At 42.2% G+C, this 26,329-nt stretch overlaps 1 protein-coding gene and 1 pseudogene across 1 annotated transcript in view; one reads left to right on the top strand and one right to left on the bottom strand.

Annotated features, from left to right (window-relative positions):
- OSMR (oncostatin M receptor) overlaps nucleotides 1-26,329 on the bottom strand; it is a 65,717-nt gene that overhangs the window by 17,439 nt on the left and 21,949 nt on the right. The window contains exons 3-8 of the mRNA XM_069556142.1: nucleotides 23,016-23,188; nucleotides 15,311-15,482; nucleotides 6,343-6,612; nucleotides 4,930-5,053; nucleotides 4,244-4,395; nucleotides 2,023-2,165 (exon numbers count right to left, since the gene is read on the bottom strand). Of these exons, the coding sequence (XP_069412243.1) occupies nucleotides 2,023-2,165; nucleotides 4,244-4,395; nucleotides 4,930-5,053; nucleotides 6,343-6,612; nucleotides 15,311-15,482; nucleotides 23,016-23,188 (1,034 nt within the window). The remainder of the gene's footprint in view (nucleotides 1-2,022; nucleotides 2,166-4,243; nucleotides 4,396-4,929; nucleotides 5,054-6,342; nucleotides 6,613-15,310; nucleotides 15,483-23,015; nucleotides 23,189-26,329) is intronic.
- Nucleotides 8,271-13,367, top strand: LOC138421941 (ubiquitin-fold modifier-conjugating enzyme 1 pseudogene; annotated as a pseudogene).

The following is a 26,329-nucleotide window of genomic DNA, read 5'->3' on the forward strand; positions in this document are numbered from 1 at the left end:
GCCAAATCACACACGGAACGTCTAGACCTGGAGTACAGCTAGTTCTTTGAGGAAAAATATCTCTAAATTCTAGAGGTTTATGATTAATTTCCTGGACCTTTGTTTTTTTAATTGGAACAGAATCGCTTTACAATGTTGTGTTAGTTTCTGCTGTACAACAAAATGAATCATCTATATATATACATTATATATATGTATATATAGACACACACACACACACATATATCCCCTCCCTCTTGGACCTCCCTCCCACCTCATATCATCCCACCCTTCTTGGTTATCACAGAGCTCCGAGCTGAGCTTTCTGTGCTATATAGCAGCTTCTCACTAGTCATTTTATATAGGTTGGTGAAGAAGTAATTGTGGTTTCGGACCATGAATTTTAAATCATTATAACTAGGCTCAAACATGTATTTGTTAGGCAAAACAGGAAGCATTACAATCCATACATTTTTCCCATTAAGAAATACGTTGGTTTATTCCTGTAGTGTAAAATCTGTGCTTTGGGATTCATCAAACTCTTGGAAAGCATTTTCTGTCTCCTGCTGGTTGTGGAAGCATTTTCTCTGCAAAACATCGCTGAGATGCTTGAAGAAGTGGTAGCTGGTTGGTGAAAGGTCAGGTGAACAGTGCATGAGGCAAAGCTTCATAGCCCAATTCATTCAACTTTTGAAGCACTGGCTGTGCAATGTCCATTCAGACATTGTCGTGCAGAAAAACTGGGACTGTTCTGTTGACCAGTGCCGGGAATTGCAGTTTTTAGTGCATCTCATTGATTCGCTGAGCATACTTCTCAGATGTAACGGTTTTGCCAGGATTCAGAAAGCTATAGTGGATCAGCCAGGCAGCAGACCATCAGACAGTGACCAAGACCTTTTCTTGGTGCAAGTGTGGCTTTGGGAAGGGCTTTGAACCTTCTACTAGGTCCAACCACTGAGCTGGTCATCACCGGTTGTCATATAAAATCCACTTTTCATTACACATCAAACTCCGATCAAGAAATGGTTAATTGTTTTTGCATAAAATAAGAAATGACAGCACTTTAAAATGATGTTTTTTGTGATTTCTGGTCAGTTAATGAGGCACCCACTTATGGAGATTTTTCACTTTTCCAATTTGCTTCAAATATTGAATTACCATAGAATGGTCAGCACTGAGCTCTTTGGCAACTTCTCCTGTAGCTGGAAAACGATCCTCTCAATTGGTCGTTGACAATTTCCGATGGCCAGTCACCGCACTCCTCATCTTCAAGGCTCTTGTCTCCTTTGCAAAACTTCTTGAACCACTGCTGTGCTATAGACTCGTTAGCAGTTCCTGGGCCAAATGTGTTGCTGATGTTGCAAGTTGCCTCTGCTGATTTATGGCTCATTTTGAACTCTAATAAGAAAATCGCTTGAATTTGCTTTTTGTCTAACATCATTTCCCTAGTCTAAAATAAATATAAAATAAATAGCAAGTCATAAGCCATTAGCAAAAAACATAAAGTGAGAAGGGCACATAAAATGATACATATCATAACCACATTTATTTAAGAAGGTATTCTAATATCAAACAGTAAAATTCAACAATGCAAAACCGTGATTACTTTTGCACCAACCTAATACATGGTAGGGTATATACGTCAATCCCAGTCTCCCAAAGCATTCCACTCCTCCTTCCCCTCAGCCCCATGTTCGCAAGTCCATTCTCTATGTCTGCATCTCTATTTCTGCCTTGGAAATAGGTTCATCTGCACCATTTTCTAGATTCCACATTATGCATTCATATATGATCACTGTTTTCCCATTTCTGACTCACTTCACTCTGTATGACAGACTGGTTCATCCAGTCATACAGACTGGTCATGTATCTACAAATGACCCACTTTCATTCCTTTTAGTGGCTGAGTAACATTCCTCCTTGTAAACAGATGTTCCCTTCCATTTGAACCCACACAGAAATAAAAATTTCAGGAGATTTTATATGCACTAGTCTCTGTTTAGACATAAAGAAATTTTTGAAAATAGAAAGTTAAGCTCTTACTTGTATCACTTTTCCTTCACCAAGGAGCTGAAGCTGACACAAAAGTGCAGAATTGTGTCCTATGGAGGACACCTTCCAGGTCATGGTGGCATTTGTAGCACTGACACTTTTAGGGAATAAGTTATAGGGAGCCAAGGGATGAACTGCCAAAATAAATTAAAAAATAAAGAAAAAACTCAAGCATAGATCCAAAAAGACTTTGGTAAATAGGCACTTCATTTTTTCAATGTTTTACCCAATAAGTATTTTTGCTTATTTTTGAGAAAATGACAAATAAAACCAGACTTGTAGCTAAGATAGAGTAAGCCAACTACAGCCTTTCTTTCTCATTGATTATATTAGAAACTCGGAAAAAAATATAAAAAGAAACTGAGGACTCTTAAACAAAAGCAGGGAAGAACATAGAGGGGAGTTGAAACTTGGAGAAGTGGCCCATCAAAGAGAATATAACAGAATCCCGAGTCTAACCAAAGTAACTTTAACAATGGCAAGAATACAATCCAAAATCATTCGACATACAAAACAAAACCAAAAAACAGAAAATGCCACCAATTTCAAAGGGAAAAGTCAGTCAACAGATACCAACGCATGCATCAAGATGACTCCCTTGAAGCTACAACAATTAGATAAAGACTTTAAAACAGATCCACGAGGTGAAAGCAAGGGTGCCTGAAATGAATAGAAGGAAAACACTTCTCAGTGGAGAAAAAAACGGTTTTAAAGAAAGAATTAAATGGAAATTTTAGAACTGAAAAATATCATTGAATATCTGAAATAAAAACACCTTCCATCTTACCCCCTTCCAGAGCTGCTGTGTGACCTGGCCATTGCCCACCACTCCAATCTCCTTTCTCTCACAGGAGACACACAGGATGTTCTTTCTGTCCCTGAAACACCCAGAGCCTGCTCCCATCCTGAGACCTTTTCTAATCCATTCCGTTTGCTCCCAATGCTGCCTCCCCACCCTTCAACGCCCTCATCCCATTCTCTACCCTCCTACCTCAATTTATCTTCTTCACAGGACTTAGCAATGCTTGGATTTGCGCTATTGTTTATATATTTACTGCATGTCTCCACACCCCCCTCTCCACCCTCTCCCCCAGCACACACTAGCACATAAACTCATTAGGGGCAATTACTCAATCCTGTTCACAGCTGGATCCGAAGTGCCTGCTGGATTGGCATCACCCTGTAGTTAGCTGACTGACTGAAGTGATAATTGAATTGAAATCTAAATGATGTGTAGAATTAAGAACGTAAAAGAAGGACAAGCATTCCAGAATAAATGAACAGCATGATTAAAGATTCTGCATTTCATAAAAGAGGAGGGGGTATAATCAAAACACAGACAGAGACACGCAGCTTCAGAGATGTGCAGATCAGAACCATCACAAAATACCACTTTCCATTCATTCAACTGGCAAAAATGAAAAGGACGACAACACCAATTTGGAGAGAATACACTGCTACAACCACTTTGGAAATGGATTTGGCATTATCTTATAAGTTGAACATTTACATTTTCTGAGTCCTCATCAATTCTACTCTTAGGTATAGGTATATGCTCAAAAAAAATTACAGGTGTTTACTGGATATATATATATATATCAAAATGCTCTTATTAACACTGTATCCAAGAGCATAAACCTTGAGACAATCTGAAAACCCATCAAAGGAGATGTACGAATGAAATACTGTATTTACACAATGAAATACTTTATAGCAGTGAAAATAAATGGACTATAACACCCCTGGATAATATGAGTAAGTGTTAGCAATTTAATACTATATAAAAACAATTACTAGGATTATTACATATAGCTTAATGTCTCTGGTATGCATTAAAACAAAATAAAAACAGGATTTCATAAGAAATGAGAATATATCCACAGGAACACACAAAACAAATGTGTCATTTCCGCAGTGGAAGGAGCGGGACGGGGGCTGTGGGATGGAAGATGACGGAAGTCATTGTTAGATTTCTAGTCTGAATAGGAGGTAAGCTCCTTGGCATCCATTACATTATCAACACAAACAAATAATGGGGACCATGGGCCATGCATGCACCCATGAGGAGAAGCGTGGCATGAACAGTAGTTACAAACTAAGACTTTTGCTTAGGCTGTGAACTAGGAAGAAATCTCCAGTACATTGACTCGATCACACACGGTGTCAAACAAAGCTATGCCAGTGACCACAGCGAGCTACACTCAAGTCTCACCTCCATGGATCAGGTTAAAAAGAATACTGACACTTCTTTTTCTAAAGTAGTTTTCAGCCACGAGTGTAAAGTTATACACTTCTTGTGAGTCTTGAGTTACTTGCCAATCACACCGGTTTCTGTGTTTACAAAGTGTCTTTTTCCCGGAAAATCTTAAAAAAAAAACACACACACACATACAACAATTTCAGGGTTTACACTTTTGTCAACACAGATGTGTGTCCCTGAATCCCTTGGGGGACACGTTCAGTGGCTTTCAAACTATGTTCCACACAACAGCATCGATCCATCACCAGCAAATACTGACGATGAAAACACTGTTTCAAAAAACTTGATTTATGTGCTTAAATACGTAAGGATGAATTGCTGACTTCCCCTCAGGGGTTGTGGAAACTTTCCTTAGTTTACTACTTTGGGTACTCTTAAAAAGTTAGAAATTTGGTAGATTCAGATCACCAGATGAAGTTATTTCACATCAAGATTCACAACTAATGGTCTTATTTTTATGCTCCATTTTCCTTTCACCAAACTTGGATAGGAAGTATTATATACCTGTGACCCCTTAAGGATTTCTTCCTGACCCTGGCAAGGTTGTCTGAAAATATTTGTTGAAAATTTTTGATATGTTGTCAGAAGCACCTCAAACAAGGGAGAATCTGTCACTAACGTAACCAGAGCTCACTTACGATTCAAATAGAGTGTAGGAAGGCAGTTGAATCAAGCCAGTGTCACTCCCAGGATCCCAAGTACAGGTCACAGTCTTCAGGTCCCGGGTTTCACAAGAAAAGTCCTTGGGCTCTTCAAGCACTTCTGTCCATACAAAGAAAAGGCAGATGAAATGCTGAGCAGAAGCCCGCTGTTGAAACACAAATGAAATGGAAAGCTCTCTTTGGGATCTGAGGCCACACAGTTGCTCTGAACACTGAAAAGTTTACTTCAACAGAGGCCAGCGCATCAGCAGCTCCAGAAAGTCACATTCGGGTACCTCACCTTGGCCCCTTCTCCTTCCTTCCCTGGTGCTTTGCTGGGATGTCACCAGGGACAGCGGGAGTGACTGTATGAGGTCTGCACTGCTGGCCCCAGAGCTGGCCAGTGAGCACGCAGCAGTCTGGCAACACGCAGACAAAATGGGCCAAGTGATGAGTGAATGGAGTCAGTGTTGCCTGGTGTTTCGCGTTGGATGCTGTGGCTTCGAGAGCCTGGGCTGTGCTTGGGAGGCCAGGAAGCCAGATCTGGGGAACCTGCTAACTTCAGCAGCTGAAGGCTGAGAGTTCTAAGGAACGTACGTGCGGCATCTCCAAGTCCCCGAGGCACCGCTGTTCTCAGAGGACACACAAAGGAGTATGGGTGAGCAAGCATCCAGGAGACTGGAGATGGCCTGTGGCAGGGAAAGCAGGGAGGGAGGGGAGGCACGTGCTACCCCACTGTGAGGGGGAGGGCGGAGGCTGCAAGACAACACAGGAGGCCACGGCAGGTTGGGGAGGGGGAACATACACAGATCGATGAGAGAAGTACAAGCTGCCTCCTCTCCCCTTCACCACCCAGTTAAGGGCAGTAAAGGCCTCATCTGCTGAAGTCCTGTGTGTGCGGCTATTGATCATACAGTCCTGCCCGTGTTCCTGTGATCCTCACAACAACCATTACTAGACCAGCTCACAGAGGGGGAAACTTGGCCAAGATGGAGCACCCAGCCACGGGAAGAAGATTCAAACCCAGGTCTTCCGACCACGACCTTGGCTGCCTCTCTAGGGCCATCCAGCCTGCAGCCTCTCTCCTCCCCGCCCCGCCCCGCCATCCTGTGGTCATTCCAGCATGGCTCACACAAAACAGGATATTTTCTCAGTGGTTCAGGTCATGACCTGAACTTTCTCCTTTTTATCACTCAATTTTCTAGGAATAAAATTCCAGTAAGCTCAAGAAAGCAACAGGAAATCCGACAAGTATGGCTTCAGAATATCTTTGACAGAGACTCTCCTAGAAGGCTTGGAAAACAAAAGTCAACTGAGGCCACAAGTAGAAATCTTTCTTCTGGGAAAGAAGATTTGATCTCTTCCATGGGAAATGGGAAGAGGGGGGTCACAGAGAATGGGTCCACTCACTTGAGACAAAAAGAACAACGCCCTCTGGAACACCTTGGCCCTTACAATAGAAATTGGTCCCAGTTTTCCTATGGAAAGAAACGTTCTTCAGCTCGAATGCCCATACATTTTGATCAAGTTGTTTTCCATATGTCAGTTCATCTTCCAAATAACAGGATATGTTATCTTGATGGTTCCTAGAAATGTAACAAATGGTGACATCGGAGCCCTCTTCCACCAGCTTATCTTTAGGGAAAACGTACAATGGATGATCTCCAAGTGAATTCTGGGCTGCAAGATAAAAGAAGACAGCTCAGTGAGGCTTGGGCTCAAATTCAAACCAGTCCTCTTCTGTCTCACTCTCAACAGATAACCTTAGCTTTTTCTACCTCCTGGAGAAAATAAGAACCTAAAAATCTATAAACTTTGTTGTGTGCAAAAAAGTGCTGTGTACCATCACTCTTATCATTATGGGAACATCACTGCTCCGGCTTCCACTGCTGAGACAGCACAGTGATTGTCGCCCTGTGGTCCTGTGAATGACCCTATTATTGCCGGTGATTGGCTGGCTTCCAGGACAGCAGTAGCTGCTCTCTACTAATGCTAGCCATGTAGGAGGTCCCATGTTCAGTGCTTATGTATTTTCTCTCTTGTCATCCTTATCACCTTACAGCAATGGGACAGGCAGGACTGACCTCAAGTTCGCTCACCCTGCAAGTGGCAAAGCCACATTCACACCCACTAGCTTCTTCCCAGCTCCCAAGCCATGTGTCCCTCATAAGCTCTAAATCATCCTGAAAATCACTCATCTTCCAGCTTCTCAGATGCCAGTCACCCAAGTATCTCCTTTCACTTCTGTCTTCTTCCTGTATATCCCACTCATCATCCTCCATGCCTGCATCCTCCCTCCTCTCACACGCTCCTCCACTCCCCAAGGAGCTGCCTCTGTCTATCACTAAGCTGTCATCACCCCCTGATCACCTCATGCCCTCCAGTTTGGCTTCTGGCCCACCAGAGCTCTAAAACTGCCGTCACTGAGGTCACCCAAGTGCAGTGGTCTGAGGGGTAGGATTTTAAGGTCCCCAGGTGATTCTATGTGCAATCAGTTGAGAGCCAGTGCTTTGGGGATTAGGAATAATCAGTCTCAAAAGAAATCAAAGAAGACAGGAGCAGATGAAAAGATACACCCTGTTCTGAGACTGGAAGAATCAATATTGTCAAAATGACCACACTACCCAAGGCACTCTACAGATCCAATACCTATAAAATTACCAACGGCATCTTTCACAGAATTAGAACAAAAAAATTTGTGTGGAAACACAAAAGACCCTGAGTAGCCAGAGCAGTCTTAAGACAGAAAAGAGGAACTGGAGGAAACAGGCTCCCTGCCTTCAGATTATACTACAAAACTATAGTAGTTAGCACAGTATGTCACTGGCACAAAAACAGAAACACAGATCAATGGAACAGGATCAAAAGCCCAGAAATAAACCCACTCACCTATGGTCAATTAATCTATGACAAAGGAGGCAAGAAAATACAATAGAGAAAAAACAGTCTCTTCAATAAGCAGTACTGAGAAAACTGGATAGCTACATGTAAAACAACGAAATTAAAACATTCTCTAACACCATTCATACTGTTTTCATACTGTTCATGGGGTTCTCAAGGCAAGAATACTGAAGTGGTTTGCCATTCCCTTCTACAGTGGATCACATTTTATTAGAACTCTCCACCATGACCCATCCATTGTGGATGGCCTTACATGGCCTGGCTCATAGTTTCATTGAGTTAGATAAGGCTGTGGTCCATGTGATCAGATTGGTTAGTTTTCTGTGACTGTGGTTTTCAATCTGTCTGTACTCTGATGGAGAAGGATAAGAGGCTTATGGAAGCTTCCTGATGGGAGAGACTGACCGAGGCGGAAACTTGTTCTGATGGGTGGGGCCATGCTCAGTAAATCTTTAATACAATTTTCTATTGAAGAGCAGGGCTGTGTTCTGTCCCTGTTACTTGACCTGAGGTCAGACTATGGTGGAGGTAGTGAAGATAATGGTGACCTCCTCCAAAAGGTCCCACGCAGGCACTGCTACAGAAGCCTGCAGCAGGCCACTTCTGACTCACGCCTCCGCCAGAGACTCCTGGACACTCACGGGCAAGTCTGGGTCAGTCTCTTGTGGGGTCACTGCGCCTTTCTCCTGGGTCCTAGTGCGTACAAGTTTCTGTCTGTGCCTGTTTCCCCAGTCCTCAGAACACTATGAAAAGACAACAAGAACACTGAAAGATGAACTCCCTGGGTCGGTAGGTGCCCAGGATGCTACTGGAGAAGAGTGGAGAACTAACTCCAGAAAGAATGAAGGGATGGAGCCAAAGCAAAAATGACACCCAGTTGTGGATGGGACTGGTGATGGAAGTAGAGTCTGATGCTGTAAGGAGCAATATTGCATAGAACCTGGAATGTTAGGTCCAAGGATCAAGGCAACTTGGAAGTGGTCAAACAGGAGATGGCAAGAGTGAACACTGAGATTTTAGGAATCAGCAAACTAAAATGGACTGGAATTGGGTGAATTTAACTCAGATGACCATTATATCTACTACTGTGGGCAGGAATTCCTTAGAAGAAATGGAGTAGCCATCACAGTCAACAAAAGAGTCTAAAATGCAGTAGTTGGATGCAGTCTCAAAAATGACAGAATGATCTCTGTTCATTTCCAACACAAACCATTCAATTTCACAGTAATCCAAGTCTATGCCCCGACCAAATGTGCTGAAGAAGCTGAAGTTGAACAGTTCTATGGAGACCTACAAGACCTTCTAGAATACCCCCCAAAAAAGATGTCCTTTTCATTACAGGGGCCTGGAATGCAAAAGTAAGAAGTCAACCGATACCTGGAGTAATGGGCAAATTTGGCCTTGGAGTACAGAATGAAGCAGGGCAAAGGCTAACAGAGTTTTGCCAAGAGAACACACTGGTCATAGAAAACACCCTCCTCAAACAACACAAGAGAAGACTTTACACATGGACATCACCAGATGGTCATTACTGAGATCAGACTGATTATATTTTTTGCAGTCAAAGATGGAGAAGCTCTACACAGTCAGCAAAAATAAGACTGGGAGCTGACTGTGGCTCAGATCATGAACTCCTTATTGCCAAATTCACACTTAAATTGAAGAAAGTAGGGAAAACTACTAGCCCATTCAGGTATGACCTAAATCAAATCCCTTATGACTATACAGTGGAAATGACAAATAGATTCAAGGGGCTAGATCTGAAAACCAGAGGGCCTGAAGAACTATGGGTGGAGGTTTGGGATACCGTACAGGAAGCAGTGATCAAGACCATCCCCAAGAAAAAGAAATGCAAAAGGGAAAAATGGTTGTCTAAGGAGGACTTACAAATAGTTGAGAAAAGAAGAGAAGTGAAAGGCAAAGGAGAAAAGGAAAGATATACCCATTTGAATGCAGAGTTCCAAAGAATAGCAAGGAGAGATAAGAAAGACTTCCTAAGTGAACAATGCAAAGAAATAGAGGAAAATAACATAATGGGAAAGACTAGAGATCTCTTCAAGAAAATTAGCAACATCAATAGAAATTTTCATGCAAAGATGGGCACAATAAAGGACAGAAATGGTATGAACCTAAGAGAAGCAGAAGATATTAAGAAGAGGTGGCAAGAATATACCAAAGAACTAAACAAAAAAGATTTTCATGACCCAGATAATCAAGATGGTGTGATCACTCACCTAGAGCCAGACATCCTGGAATGTGAAGTCCAGTGGGCCTTAGGAAGCATCACCATGAACAAAGCTAGTGGAGGTGATGGAATTCCAGTTGAGCTATTTCAAATCCTGGAAGATGATGCTGTGAAAGTGTTGCACTCAATATGTCAGCAAATTTGGAAAACTCAGAAGTAGCCACAGGACTGGAAAAGGTCAGGTTTCATTCCAATCCCAAAGAAAGGCAATGCCAAAGAATGCTCAAACTACTGCACAAATGCACTCATCTCACACACTAGTAATGTAATGCTCAAAATTCTCCAAGCCAGGCTTCAACAGTATGTGAACCATGAATTTCCAGATGTTCAAGCTGGATTTAGAAAAGGCAGAGGAACCAGAGATCAAACTACCACCATTTGTTGGATCACTGAAACAGCAATTGTTCCAGAAAAACATCTGCTTTATTAACTACCCCAAAGCCTTAGACTGTGTGGATCACAATCAACTGTGGAAAATTCTGAAAGAGATGGGAATGCCAGACCACCCGACCTGCCTCTTGAGAAATCTGTACGCAGGTCAGGAAGCAACAGTTAGAACTGGACATGGAACAACAGACTGGTTCCAAATCAGGAAAGGAACACATCAAGGCTGTATATTGTCACCCTGCTTATTTAACTTATATGCAGAGTACATCAGAAGAAATGCTGGGCTGGATATAGCAAAAGCTGGAATCAATATTGCTGGAGAAATATCACTAACCTCAGATATGCAGATGACACCACACTTAAGGCAGAAAGTGAAGAAGAACTAAAGAGCCTCTTGATGAAAGTGAAAGAGGAGAGTGAAAAAATTGGCTTAAAACTCAACATTCAGAAAACGAAGATCATGGCCTCTGGTCCCATCACTTCATGGGAAATAGATGGGGAAACAGTGGAAACAGTGTGAGACTTTATTTCTTGGGGTTCCTAAATCACTGCAGATGGTGACTACAGGCATGAAATTAAAGATGCTCGCTCCTTGGAAGGAAAGTTATGACCAACCTAGACAGTGTATTAAAAAACAGAGACATTACTTTGCCAACAAGGGTCCATTGAGTTAAAGCTATGGTTTTTCCAGTAGTCATGTATGGATCTGAGAGTTGGACTATAAAGAAAGGTGAGCACCAAAGAATTGATGCTTTTGAACTGTGGTGTTGGAGAAGACTCTTGAGAGTCTTGGACAGCAAGGAGATCCAAGCAGTCTATCCTAAAGGAAATCAGTCCTGAATATTCATTGGAAGGACTGATCCTGAAGTTGAAACTCTAGTACTTTGGTCACCTGATGTGGAGAGCTGACTCATTTGAAAAGACCCTGATGCTGGGAAAGATTGAAGGCAGGAGGAGAAGGGGACAACAGAGGATAAGATGGTTGGGTGGCATCACTGACTCAATGGACATCAGTTTGCGTAAACTCTGGGAGTTGGTGATGGACAGGGAGGCCTTGCATGCTGCAGTCCATGGGGTCACAAAGAGTTGGACATGACTGAGCGACTGAACTAACACCATACACACACTAAAATTCCTAGAGGAAAACATTGGCAAGACACACTTTGACATAAATCACAGCAATATCTTTCTGGATCAGCCTCCTAGAGTAATGGAAGTAAAAATAAACAAATGGACTCAGTTAAACTTAAAAGCTTTTACACAGCAAAGAACACCATAAACAAAAGAAAAAGGCAACCTACAGAACAGGAAAAAATATTTGCAAATGATGAAACCAGCAAGAGATTAATTTCCAAAATATACAAATAGTTCATATGGCTCAATATGAAAAAACAAATAAGACAATCAAAAATGGACAGAAGACCTAAATAGACATTTCTCCAAAGAAGACAAACAGATGGCAAAAAAGCACAGGAAAAGATGCTCAACATCACCAATTATTAGAAAAAATGCAAATCAAAACTACAATGCAAAAGAAAAAAAACTACAATGAGGTATCACCTCACACCAGTCAGAATGGCCATCATCAAAAAGTTACAAATAATAAATGCTGAGAGGGTGTGGAGAAATAGGAGCCCTCCAACACTGTGGTGTGGCCACTGTAGAGAACTATATGGAGATTCCTTAAAAAACTGAAAGTAGAGCTACTATATGATCCTGCAATCCCACTCCTGGGCATATACCTAGAGAAATCCACAATTTGAAAAGATCCCTGTAGGCCTATTTACAAATACCAAGGCATGGAACCAACCTAAATATCCATCAACAGAGAGACGGATAAAGAAAATATGGTGTGTGTATACATATATATAATTTTACTCAGCCATAAAAAAGAATGAAGTAATGCCATCTGCACAACATGGATGGACCTAGAGAGTATCACTGGAGAAGGAAATGGCAACCCACTCCAGTATCCTCGCCTGGAGAATTCCATGGACAGGGGAGCCTGGTGGGCTGCTGTTCATGAGGTCGGACATGACTGAAGCGACTTAGCAGCAGCAGCCGCAGAGAGTATCACACTAAGTGCAGAAGGCCAGACAAAGACAAATAACATATGATATCACATATATGTGACTCTAAAAGAAAAAATAATGACACAAATGAACGTATTTCCAAAACAGAGACTCACAGACACAGCAAACAAAACGAAACAACAACACATGGATACCAAAGGAGAGAGGTGAGTACAGGGAGTGGATAAATTAGGAGTTTCAAGTTAACATATAAATATTACTGTGTATAAAACAGCCCTGGTCTAAAGTGGCGGACGAGGCCACCCGGCGAGTCGTGTCTGAGATCCCGGTGCTGAAGACCAACGCCGGACCTCGAGATCAGGAGTTGTGGGTGCAGAGACTCAAGGAGGAATATCAGTCTCTTATACGGTATGTGGAGAACAACAAGAATGCGGACAATGACTGGTTCCGACTGGAGTCCAACAAGGAAGGGACTCGGTGGTTTGGAAAATGCTGGTACATCCATGACCTCCTCAAATATGAGTTTGACATCGAGTTTGCCATTCCTATCACATATCCCACTACTGCTCCAGAAATTGCAGTACCTGAACTAGATGGAAAAACAGCAAAGATGTACAGGGGTGGCAAAATATGTCTGACGGATCACTTTAAGCCTTTGTGGGCCAGGAATGGGCCTAAGTTTGGACTAGCTCATCTCATGGCTCTGGGGCTGGGTCCATGGCTGGCAGTGGAAATCCCCAATCTGATTCAGAAGGGAGTGATTCAGCATAAAGAGAAATGCAGCCAATGAAGGATCAAGCCACTGAGGCAGGACAGAGGGACCTTTGATAGGCTACGGTTCCTGTTTTCCTGTGCATCATTCTTCTTATTCATCTAACTGCTTCCCCTGACACCCCTTCACCCATGATTGTTACTAAGTAGCTGCAGCAGACACTGCTGGAAAAAACAGCATTGCTACTGGATTTCTTAAGTTGGGCTACAGAGGAAGAGGAAAGACTAGAGCCTTGAAAAACCAGGAAGCAATTTATATCCCTTCCCTAGGTGGAGCACTGGGAGGTCTAGAGGGATAGAGGGTGACCAAAAGTGGATACATAGTCTTTCTGGTTTCTGGAGATAACTCATCAATAAAAGCTGCTTTCTCTGGTGAAAAAACAAACAAACTAACAAACAAAACCCAACATTACTGTGTATAAAACAGATAATCAACAAAGACCTAGTATACACAGGGAGCAGCCTTTAAGGGAAAAGAATCTGATAAAGATACATATAAATGTATAACTGAATCACTGTGCTATTTACCTGAAATTTACATGATATTATAAATCAAGTATAATTTAATAAAAATTTTACAGGCATAATCAGCTTTTCTATCAATTTTGGGGTCAGTGTGGAGGTTACAATTTTGAGAAACCTCGTCTATTGTACCAAAGTTGCTGATAATCTTGTTCTTTCTTTTTCTGTTACTATCTTTTTAATCTCTCTCTTTTTTTCTTTTTCCCTACGTGTGCCTCTCAGCAATAGGATGTGATGGTTAAGAGCATGGCCTATGGAGCTAGATTTTCCAGGTTAGAATTCTGCCTCCACCACTTAGTGGCCTGATGACCTTAATTTTTTTTTTTTTTTAAAGCTATTTGGGCCTCCACTTCCTCATCTGTGAAAAAGGGATGAGAATTACATGTATTTCCTAGGGGAGATGTGACAACTAAATACATATAGTGTTGAAAGCAGCAACTAGGAAGCAGATTTTATTCTATTAGTATTAAACTAATCATTGGGTCTCTTGTAGGTTAAAGTGTTATCGGTCTGAGTCAAACTTGCATAAATACTTAGCTAAGGAATGGTTCTCTTGGTAGGAATTTCAGATAACCTATCAAGGTATATAGTTGAGAGCATCAGATGCCATTGCTTTACAGCTAACCTATAGCTTAGTTGAAGCATACGAAATTGTGAAGAATGCTAAATTTTAATTGCAACAAAATAACCAAAATTAAGAGATATTTAAAACACAATTACCCACGAATTCATTACTCAAATGAAGAATTACTTCCAGTTTTCCATATTTCCCTCCCTTGTCTCTACATTAGGGGTTGGCAAGCTATGGCCCGTGGGCCAATTCCAGCCACCATCTGCTTTTTGTAATAAAGTTTTATTGGAACACAACCATTCATTTACACACTGCCTATGACAGCTCCCATGCTACAAGGGTGGAGTTGAATAGCCCCGACAGAGAACATAGGGTTGTAAAACCTAAAATATTTCCTATCTTGTCCTTGATGGAAAAAGCTTCCCAAAGTCTGCTCTAGTCATATACACATTTTGTGTTGTTCTAATAAAATACATGTACAATTTATATTTTGCTTTGTTCACTTAGCATTCTATAATGTACATACTTCACACGTATGGAAAATGAATCCTACATTGTCTGAATGTGCATAATTATTTCAATGAATAAATTCAGAGGGAAAATCCTCAGACATCTGTCTGTCTCCCAGGAGCAAGTTTCACATCCATGCTTTTTGGGTCCAATGTGTAGGTGCTCAGTCACGTCCGACTCTTTGTGGACCCCATGGACTGTAGCCTGCCAGGTTCCTCTGTCCATGGAATTTTCCAGGCAAGAATATTAAAATCCTGAGACCTCTATCTCCCAGTGGCAATCTCACATTCATGATTTTTAGATCCAGTAGGAGCCAAATATAAATAATGCTGGTGTCTACCTGGAGTTCCTCAATAAGGACTTCTACCATTTGACTACTGATCCCCAAGAAATATTAGATAGGAAACCCCCTCACTCTTTTATAGCCTCACTTCTTACCATCTGCTTTCTCCCATGAACTCCAGTTACTCCAGAACCTGGGTGCAGGAATCCTGGCATCATCCACCATAGTCCTCATTCTTACAAAGTGTATGGCACATTCCAAAGGGAGCTCAGATTCCCAGCTCCAGTGCAGGACTTGGTTCCGCTTCACAGTGGTGCTGTAGTTCCCCTAGAAATAAAGAGAAAAACTTGGAAGCGTATAGCCATGCAGTCCTGAAAAATGGCTTGGCTGGACTTATCCTAAAGCACACACCTAAGAGTCTACTAAAACTCCAGGATATGGACAAGCTCAGTCTGTTTCCAGTCAGCCAGCTCCTGTGCTCTGATGGTACAGCAAGGAACAGTAAGGAATAGCCTCCTGCCTATTGAAAACTTGGCTCCCAATCTCTTTGGGCCTCTAGTTCTGGGGGGGTCACATGAACTAACTGAGAGAGAGAGAATAGACACTACTTGAGTCTTAGGGGAAAAGATCAGAGAAAGAAGGTGTACGCACAGTTCTGGTCATGAGAGCATGCTGAGAAAATTCTTGCAAACCAGAGAATTAATTGAAGCACCTTTTTAAAAATAAGCAAGATTGGTAAGAATTTTCTAATATTCATCAGATCAAACCTCAGCAGAGCTGGCAGTCCTTCATGGTTCCCAGGACTTCCACTGTCGCCCAGAAGTTAATAGATCACTTGCCATGATCCCCTTTGTCTTGTCTTTTCAGATGTGGGGGCCACATGGACCATGCAGCCTTCCTTGAGCTCCAACCTGCACAATCTTTAGTACCCAGAGATGTCAACCACATCGGCAGAACTTACACTGTGCTCTTGGGAAGCGTGTCCAGGTTGAAATGTAATTTGCTTTTCCTGCATAGATTTTAGTCTTCATCTTTCTAAAACACTGGTGTTTTCATTCTTAATTCAATAAACTTCAATGGCTCCTTTTACACTTTACCCTGCCATCCAAGGCCATTTGCTGTCTGACTCCAACCTGCTTCTCCCTTGCAGGACTCTTCTCTCAAGAACCAGTGGTTTGCCCCCACGCTGCTGGACCAGCTTTGTGCCTTTATATCTCAGTGCTTCCTCATGTCGTGTCCCCACCCCCATCCCCCCGCTCTGAACTGGGAATTGGTCTCAACCTTCAAGCCCGTTATACCCATCTCCATGAAGCTTTTCTTACTTGTCCCTCTGGTTTCTTCCCACCCCCACCTCTCCCCAAGCTCCCCTGCATGTGATGGTTGTGTTCAGTCGCTAAGTCAAGTCCAATTCTTTGTGGCCCCATGGACTGCAGCAAGCCAGGCTTCCCTTTCCTTCACTATCTCCTGGAGTTTGCTCAAATTCATGTCCATTGTGTCGGTAAGGCCATCCAACCATCTCATCCTCTGTTGCCCGCTTCTCTTCCTGCCTTCAGTCTTTCTCAGCATCAGGGTCTCTTCCAATAAGTCGGCTCTTCGCATCAGGTGGCCGAAGTATTGGAGTTTCAGCTTCAGCATCAGTCCTTCCACTGATTATTCAGGGTTGATCTCCTTTAGGATTGACAGGTTTGATCTCTTTGAGAGTCCAAAGGACTCTCAAAAGAGTCTTCTCCAGCACCACAATTCAAAAGCATCAATTCTTTGGCACTCAGCCTTCTCTATGGTCCAACTCTCACATCCATACATGACTACTGGAAAAATCATAGCTTTGACTATACGGACCTTTGTTGGTAAAGTGATGTCTCACCTTCTTTATTTCTTTTTTTAAACTTTTTATGTTGTATTCGAGTACAGTCAATTAACAATATTGTGGTAGTTTCCGCTGAATAGTGAAGGGACTCAGGTATACATATGCATGTATCCATTCTCCCCCAAACCCTCCCTCCCATACTTCCTTATCTCTTGTAACAGTTTTTAAAGTCTATTTGTCTCACATGATTATTGCTACTCCCACTTTCTTTTGATTCTTATTTGCATGGAATATCTTTTTTCCATCCCCTGACTTTCAATCTATATGTATCCTTAGGTAAGGCCTAATCTCAACTACTGTCGGTAGTTGGTGGCATTTCATCAGCGGTCAAGCCCCTGACGTGAATATGGTACCGTAGAAGCAGGGACTGGGCTTTATTCTTCTTCTTGGACCACAGCTCCACGCACCGATGTGCCTCACTGGGATGCCTGCTTTCTGCCCCCACAGCTGTAAGACAAGGACAACACATACTTTGCCCTTCCTGGGGAAAACTGAGTTTGCATCCATTTTTTAAGGGCCAATGGCAAGTCCTCCAGTGAAGAGGAGGGGGCAATACATACTGTCACATGCCACCTGGAGCTGCCAAACTTGGAGGCCTTCCCCCCACTATGCCTTCCCCTCCCCCAGCTGTCAGCCTTATATCGTGCCCTTGGTAGAACCAAACACTATTCTGGAAGGAGAACTGCTTAGCCCACCTGAAGGGCATCTAATCATGCATGTCCTTTCCCACTCTAAGCAGAACTCCCATTTGTAAAGTGCTTCCATTGTTTCAGTTTATGATATTCCTATCCCTATAAAGGGCTTCCCCAATATCTCAGGGGGTAAAGAATCCACCTGCATTGCAGGAGACCCCAGTTCAATTCCTGGGTCAAGAAGATCCCCTGGTTCAATTTCTGGGTCAAGAAGACCCCCTGGAGCAGGGATAGGCTATCCACTCCAGTATTTTTGGGCTTCCCTGGTAGCTCAGATGGTAGAGAATCTGCCTGCAATGTGGAAGACCTGGGTTCGATTCCTGGGTTAGGAAGATCCCCTGGAGGAGGGCATGGCAACTCACTCTAGTATTCTTGCCTGGAGAATCCCCGTGGACAGAGGAGCCTGGCAGGCTACATCCCTGGGGTCACAAAGAGTCCGACATGACTGAGCGACCGAGCACAGCACAGCACATCCCTATAAAACATTGCTTTTAACAAGTTTTGTGGTCCTGACCCATGCAACTTTTACTATTTAATGTGCACAATCTCGGGTACATTTTCTCCATTATTTAAAAACTAGTACAAAAAATTGGTCAATCAGTGACCTTGCTATAATACGAACATTATAGCAGTCATGGTGACCTTGCTATAATGTGAACATGCCACAGGCTGGATTTCGCCTCCTATATCCCTCAGGAATTCAGCCACTCTCTCCTCTCATTGTTATCACCTACTCCAGGCCCCTCTCCTCTGGACCAACCCCACTGCTCAATTCAAACTGGTCACACTTCACCTCTTCCAATCCTCCCAACTTCTCCCCACTGTGGAACCAGAGTGGTTTTAATCAGATCTCATCACCCCTTCTCACTGTTCCCAGGATAAAAAAACAACACCTGAGCATGATCTGCAGAGTCACATGTGATCTGGCCCTGTCCTGCCCACTCCATGTGCCCCATGCTTTCAAGCCTGAAAGCTCCCAGCCCCTTTCACTCAGGGCCTCTGCTCACCCCAGCTGGATCTTCCTGGAACATTCTTCTCCATTCTCCATGCTAAATTAGCTTCTAATCTTCTTTCCTACTTTGACTCCAACTGCCCTTCCTCCAAGCTGCTAGAGAAGGTCAGGCCTAATCTCAACCCATAGCCCACTGTCAGCAACCTGCACTCCTCACATCTAGGACACTTTAACTTTGTGATCATCTCCTTAGTTTTGCTCAGCATTGAAAGCCCCACGCCTTGAACAAGGCCTGGACCTGAGCCCACAGTCTAAAACTATGTGCTAAATGATTTCATCAGTTCATTAATATGTCACGAGCTCTGTTTTTGCCAGACCCTCTTTGTGTAGATTCTGTCTAACCACAAAGTTGTGCTTTGTGGTCTTTATAGCCATGTTGTGGAGGAGATAAAAGTTTCCTTCAATGCATCAATTCAGTGACTTTTAAAAATGTGATGACTTATGTTTGGGCTGTTTTCATTCATTGATGTGGCAAGTTTAATTTGGCCCTGGCAGACATCAGCAAGTCATGAAAAACTGGCATTTACATGATGCCCAAGTGAAGTCACTGATCCATTCCCAAGAAGTGAGCTTATTCCTCCCTGATTCAAGCTCCAGGCCTTCTTCCAAGCTTGACTTGTTACTGTACTCTGCCTTCCCTTGCCATGGACGGAACCATAGAGCACGTGACTAGAAAGGCCAAGGTGAGACTACGTGGTGAGTTCTGAGTGGTCGGCGCCAGCCAGGATCCAGCTCAGCGTCCCTGGACCAGCTGCAAGCACCTGGGTCAAGACGCTTGTCCTTTGGTTTATCTGTTATTGTTATTTAGTTGCTAAGTCACATCCAACTCTTTGTGACACCATGAACTGCAGCATACCAGGCTCCTCTGTCCTTCACTATCTTCCAGAGTTTGCTCAAACTCATGTCCACTGAGTCCCACCCAGTCACCCCCATTTTCCTTCTGCACTCAATCTTTTCCAGCATCAGGTTCTTTTTCAATGAGTCAGCTCTTAGCATCAGGTGGCCAAAGTACTGGAGTTTTAGCTTCAGCACTAGTCCTTCCAGTGAATGCTGCTGCTGCTGCTAAGTCGCTTCAGTTGTGTCCGACTCTGTGCGACCCCATAGATGGCAGCCTACCAGGCTCCACCATCCCTGGGATTCTCCAGGCAAGAACACTGGAGTGGGTTGCCATTTCCTTCTCCTATTTAGGGTTAATTTCCTTCAGGATGGACTGGTTTGATCTCCTTGCTGTCCAAGGGACTCTCAAGAGTCTTCTCCAACATCGCAATTTGAAAGCATCGATTCTTTGGTGCTCAGCCTTTTCTAAGGTCCAGCTCTCACATCCATACATGACTACTGGAGAAACCATAGATCTGACTAGACAGCCCTTTGTTGGCAAAGTAATGCAGTCCAGGTTTGTCACAGCTTTTCTTCAAGGAGCAAGTACCTTTAATTTCATGGCTGCAGTAACCATCCACAGTGATTTTGGAGCTTTTTTCCCATCTATTTGCCTTGTTTTATTTATTTATAATACATATTTAATATAAATTTATAAATGTAACATAAATAAATATATTTATTTACTATTATCCATTGGCTTATTTGGGAACACACTATCGGAGCCATGAGAACAGGAAGCTGCTCCTTCTCAACAAGAGGGAGGTTGCATTTCAGGGACCTGCCCTATGAAGGGAGATTATGGTCCAGATAGAAGCAGTCTCCCTCAGCTGGCTTTCTGAACCTTAAGTGGAGGGGCCCTTAGGTTCTTCCTTGACTGCAGGCCCGAGAGGTTCAGACAACAGCTTCTCATGGCATCGTCTGTTCTGGGATGCATGGTTAACTGATGACTGGGAAAGACTGTGTGTGGCCATAACCCCCACGTGGAGCCCAGGGCTCCAGTCAGAAACAGAGCTGCCTGGAGAGGGGCTGTTCCTTCCTCTGGCTATGGAGGGTCCTACACCACCCAAGGCCAGTAGGCAAAGGGAGAGAGTTCTGTGTGTGCGTGGTCAGGGGTAGGTCATTGCAGGTTTGCTGTGTGTCCTGGACTATCTTCTCAACTGTGCTGCAAACTATTCAAGTCAAAGCTGATTTTTCTTTACCTGCATAGGGCAGGTGTGATTATCTTTTGTCAAATGAATAAGTGACAAAAAAAAGAAAAAAGCAGCATCACAAACCTTTCTGTGCCCTAGGGATCAGGCTGGGCTGGATGTTATGGGAACCATGTAATGGACAAGGCAAAACTCTACCCTCAAACACCTCCAGCCGTGGTTGGTTACAAGTAGATTTCAGCAGCAAGAAACCTACTTAGCAAGAAAGAAAAAGGTTTCTCTTTTTACCTTGAAAAGAGAACTAGGACCTGAATCAAAGGTCTAAACAGATGTGAACAACTGTCAGTTTAGGCTTTCCTACCATTATTTTCTTTACTATGGTAACAAAAAGAACCATCTTTTAGAAGAATAAAGAATGGGATCCACCTGGTCTATGGTTAATGTTACTTTCACTAATGGGGTTAAGTGCTAGTCTTCCACAAATTCCTCCAGCCCTCCACTCAAATTTCTTTTCAAGGCAATTCTTAGCCTCAACATGACCTCTGCTCAATGCTGTGCTAGGCCCAAATCAACAAGTGTATCCATCAATAATACAAAAAATATGAAAAATACAAAAATTATCCCTGTGAAAGGGATAACGGGAGGAAGGGCTGGGGAGGGAATAGCTGTATACAAGTGCCACTGTTATATGCAATCTAGAAAAATGGTACAGATGAACCATTTGCAAAGCAGAAATAGAGACAGATGGAAAGAACAAACGTATGGACACCAAGGGGGGAAGAGGGGGTGGGATGCATTGGGAGATTGGAATTGACATATATACATCCTACATATAAATACATAGTGAACGAAAACCTGTAGGACAGGGAATTCTACTCAGTGCTGTCTGATGACCCAAATGGGAAGGGAATCCAAAAAAGAGAAGATACATGCATATGTATAGCTGGTTCACTCTGCTATACAGCAGAAACGAATACAACATTGTAAAGCAATTATACTACATCTCAATAAATGTTTTTTAAAAAAATTAAAAACCAGGGAATACAATGTAATTGTTTCTCAGATCTGTGTCTCCTGGCCTGTAGTCCTAACAAACTCCATATAAACTACTGTTTTTGGCCTTACAAAAATAAAAAATAAAAAAAGGAACATCAAATAACTCTCATGGTAGGAAGCTGCCCTTTGAGGGACAGAATTATAGACCTGGTATCAACCTTAAATCAATAGTCAGAACGATATTTAGGCCACTCATTCAGATCTCAAAGGTGATGATGATGGATCATTAAAGTAACTGGAACCTTTAAAGTTAGTGACTTTTATGCTTTACTAAAGGAACTGACCCTCTGGGTCCCTGTATCCATGCCTCCACTGCCTGAGAGAACAGTAGCTGTCCACTTGCAAATAGAGGTCCCCACCAATAAAATATCCATATTTCACTTCCCTCTAGGCAAATGCTGTTTCCCTACAGTGAGAAGATATTTCACTGTCCCTCAACCTCCCATGATAATAAATGATCATGATGTGGGCATAGATTACTAGGGCTCCCTGGACCATAAATGGTCATTGAAGGAAACCACCAAAGTGCCCCAGTGCAGCAAATGGGAAAGCATCAAGCAAAACAGACATAACCATGACTTAAACCAGACTAGGGAACATCAATCCCAAATAATTCAAAGGCAAAAAGAGTATGAGTTCAGGATTTTCTTAATTTAATTTGCTATAGAAAAAAGCACATGTGAGGAAACAAAGGACACGGTAAGTTACTCTCCGACAAGGTCCATGGAGGACCTCTTTGCTGGGTAGAAGAGAAAATGCTAAAACGTTTTCTTCCTTGTATTTCAGCACAGTATTAATAAAGAAACTGCCTGAGAGCCACACTGACATGAGAACTGCCGAGCTATTACATCTGATTTAGGAAAATCTTTGGTAGGCAGAGAAGGAAGAAGGAAGAGGAATAGAATGGTTGATCATGGATTTTTGGAACCCAGTCTTCACAGGGATAGACCCCAACAGCTTTCATAGAGAACAGAGAAGAACTGAGAAAATGATCTATTTTTATAGCACAACCCACCAAACTAAAATTGTCATGTTAATTTGTCCCAGATCTTCTTAACTAAAAACACAGAACTGCGATTATTTAGAACTGTTCTGAGTTGCTAAAATGATTCCAGATTAGGATTTTGGGGGATGATGTCATGAAAGACAAATCATGGTGTTAGAAAAGGATTTTTAAAATACTGAGCCAAGAATAAAAATACTTACCATCCAGATGACACTGGATGCTTTAAATCTACTGATCTGTATCTGAAAAACCATTTTTAATTCCTGATGATAATCAAGGTTGTGGACAGTCCATTGTAAATGCAAACACTGCTTTGTAGAATTGATGGAAACCTTCAGTGATTCAGGAGTTAACGGTAAAGGTTCAGACAAGACTGAAAGACCAAAACACGATATGAAGTAACATTTAATAGGCGTATGATTGAATAATCACAGATAATTAAACTGTTCAATATCATCATTGTTTAGCTTTGGAAAACACTGCTCACATATACACTCTAGAATTAGACACTGAAAAGCTGGAGGGAATTTAGAAATCACTCAGCAGATGAAGAAATTAAGCCCTAGATGAATGAAATAAGTTGCTCAATGATACACAGCAAATTAATATATTGACAGTTACACAAAAGGATCCTTTATTGAACAATCTAAATAGTTTAGACATTTATAACGAGGCTGAATAAAAAAAGAGGGCTTTTTGCTATAAATTTCATAGTTCTGGACATCTAAAATGAATATTTTATGAACTATTTCACAGTTTACGAGACTTCCCTGGCAATCTAGTGGTTAAGACTTTGTCTTCCAGTGCAGGGGATGTGAGTTCAACCCCTGGTTGAGGAGCTAAGATCCTATATGCTTTGCGGTCAAAAAAACCTAAACAAATATTTCATACTTTATTAAACAGCTATAAATGAGAACAAGTCCCATCTCTAGAGGCTATTGCTTAAATCTCAATGCACTGAAGTTAAAACACCTCTGGCAAGAATTCACTGGGCTCTTTGGATGAGATTAGTCACCTAGTGTGAAATGAGATAATCATGACAAGGTTTCTATCTCAAGGAAGGAACCTAGTGGAGAGACACAAGAGACTTCTACGAAATAATGAGTGACTGCAAGTTTAGAGTGTTTAATGGTGGGATAGAGTCTGTCAAAGAGGAGAGACTCAAACATGGGACAGATTTGCTGAGGTCAGTGAGCTGGAAAACAGCTCAGAGAGAGGATCTGCCCTGATGGAGTGACTGGGATCACCGCTAATGCTGGGAGAAGAACAAAACATCACTTTTTACATAAGTAGAGGAAATGCCATACAGATTCAAAAAGAATTATGTATTGTTGAATCAATCGGCTTCACTGGTTGGTTTGAGGCCATCTAAAGTGCACTGGAGAAGGAAATGGCACCCCACTCCAGTACCCTTGTCTGGAAAATCCCATGGATGGAGGAGCCTGGTAGGCTACAGGCCATGGGGTCACAAAGAGTTGGACACGACTGAGCGACTTCACTTAAGTCACTTAACTGAAAGTACACTGGGAATGGTGCAAAGGTATTGAATAGATGAAGAGTGTATTGACAAAATCAACTGGTAGCTGATGGTTCACGGTGGAGCACGTATCTTTTTAGCATTCATTTTTCTGCTTCTTTGGGGATTTCCCCCTAGTGATCTGAGACTCTCCGGCACCTAGTTTAAATGGTAAGAGATTACCCTCTTTTGAGAATAACAATGGCATGAATCTCTAATACTGAAAAAAAACCTTCCCAAACGGTCCTTCTACATGAGCTGCTTTTCTCACGCTGTGCGCATGTGCTTGCTCAGTCGTATCCAACTCCTTGTGACCTCATGGGCTGTAGCCCTCCAGGTCCTCTGTCTGCGGGATTCTCCAGGCAAGAATACTGGAGTGGGTGGCCATGCCCTCTTCCAGGGGATCTTCCTGACCCAGGGATGGAACCCACATGCCCTGCATTAGCAAGCAGATTCTTTACCCCTGAGTCACCTGGGAAGCCTGTATTTTTATCACAGGGAAGTCAAAAATAAATAACAGCAACAATAAGATCGAGCACATAAAGTTTATCAGGCATGGTGCTAGGTGCTTTGCGTATTTTTTCTCATGAAATGCCCACTGTAAAACTGAGACAGTCATTTTTTATAGATGAGAAAACTCAAGTTCGATAGCTTAAACAATGTACACTTAGCGACCTGGAACTTAAGAATGGATCTCTTTAATAACAAGCCTTTATCGCACTGCTCCCCAACTGTGAAGGCAGGAACACCTCGCCCAATCAAAGGTCACATGGACTAGAATGTCTGAGAAGTGTGGCTCCCATCATGTCCTGCCAAGTTCAGGATACAGATGATAAGGATGGGGCTCTGGGCCTAGCCAGAAAAGTTGATAAGTATTCTTGGTGGATACAAGCAAGAAGTTCTCCATGTTAATGGTCCACGTGATAGACAGTGTCAGGATCTAAGTAAGGTTTTATCCTCAGAATTTAGAAAAATAATTTCAGAAAATTCATTCTATGGAAGCAAAGTTAACAAGAATGGCCATAAAATCCAAGTTATTAGCCATCAACGACTATTTTCCCAGAAAGATACCCATCCTTTGTGAATTTTATAGATCAGATGCTGGGAATGGTTAGGATACCAATTAGAATCTCTGGACTCCCATGACCTTGGATTTGGCATTGGGTCCCTAGATATGATGCCAAAGCATGAGTCAAAAAAGAAAAAAAAAAACAGACAAATGGAACTTTATCAAAATTAAAAACTTCTGTGCATCTAAGGACATTGTCAAAAGGGTGGAAAGAAAAACTAAAAATGGAGAAAATATTTTGCAAATCACTCATCTAGTTTCCAAAATTTATAAAGAACTCTGACAACTCAACAGCTAAAAGACAAACAACTCTATTTTAAAAACACAAATGACTTGTATAGGCATTTCTCCAAAGATGTACAAATGGCCAATCAGCACACGAAAAGACTTTCAACATCATTAATCATTAAGGAAATGAAGATCAAAACCATAGATACTATCTTATACTCACAAGGAGGGTTATAATTTAAAACATGAAAATAAGCATCGGTGAGGATGTGGAGAAATTAAAACCTTTGTATATCAAGGTGGGAGTGTAAAAAGACTTTGGAACTGAAGAAAACATTTTGAAAGTTCCTCACAAAGTTAAAATCACCATATGACCCAATAATTTCACTCCTATGTATATATTCTAAAGAACTGCAAGACTTAAATATTTATACACAAATGTTTGTAGCAGCACTATTCACAACAGTGAAAAGGTGACAACAACCCAAATGACCATCAGCAGATGAATGGACAAACATACTGTGGTATATGCATAACCTGAAATACAAGGGGAGACTCTACACACGGATATCACCAGATGGTCCAAACCAAAATCAGACTGATTCTATTCTTTGCAGCCAAAGATGGAGAAGCCCTCTACAGTCAGCAAAAAAAGACCAGGAGCTGACTGTGGCTCAGATCATGAACTCCTTATTGCAAAA

The sequence above is a fragment of the Ovis canadensis genome, chromosome 16, assembly GCF_042477335.2.
Source record: "Ovis canadensis isolate MfBH-ARS-UI-01 breed Bighorn chromosome 16, ARS-UI_OviCan_v2, whole genome shotgun sequence".
Classification (NCBI taxonomy): domain Eukaryota; kingdom Metazoa; phylum Chordata; class Mammalia; order Artiodactyla; family Bovidae; genus Ovis; species Ovis canadensis.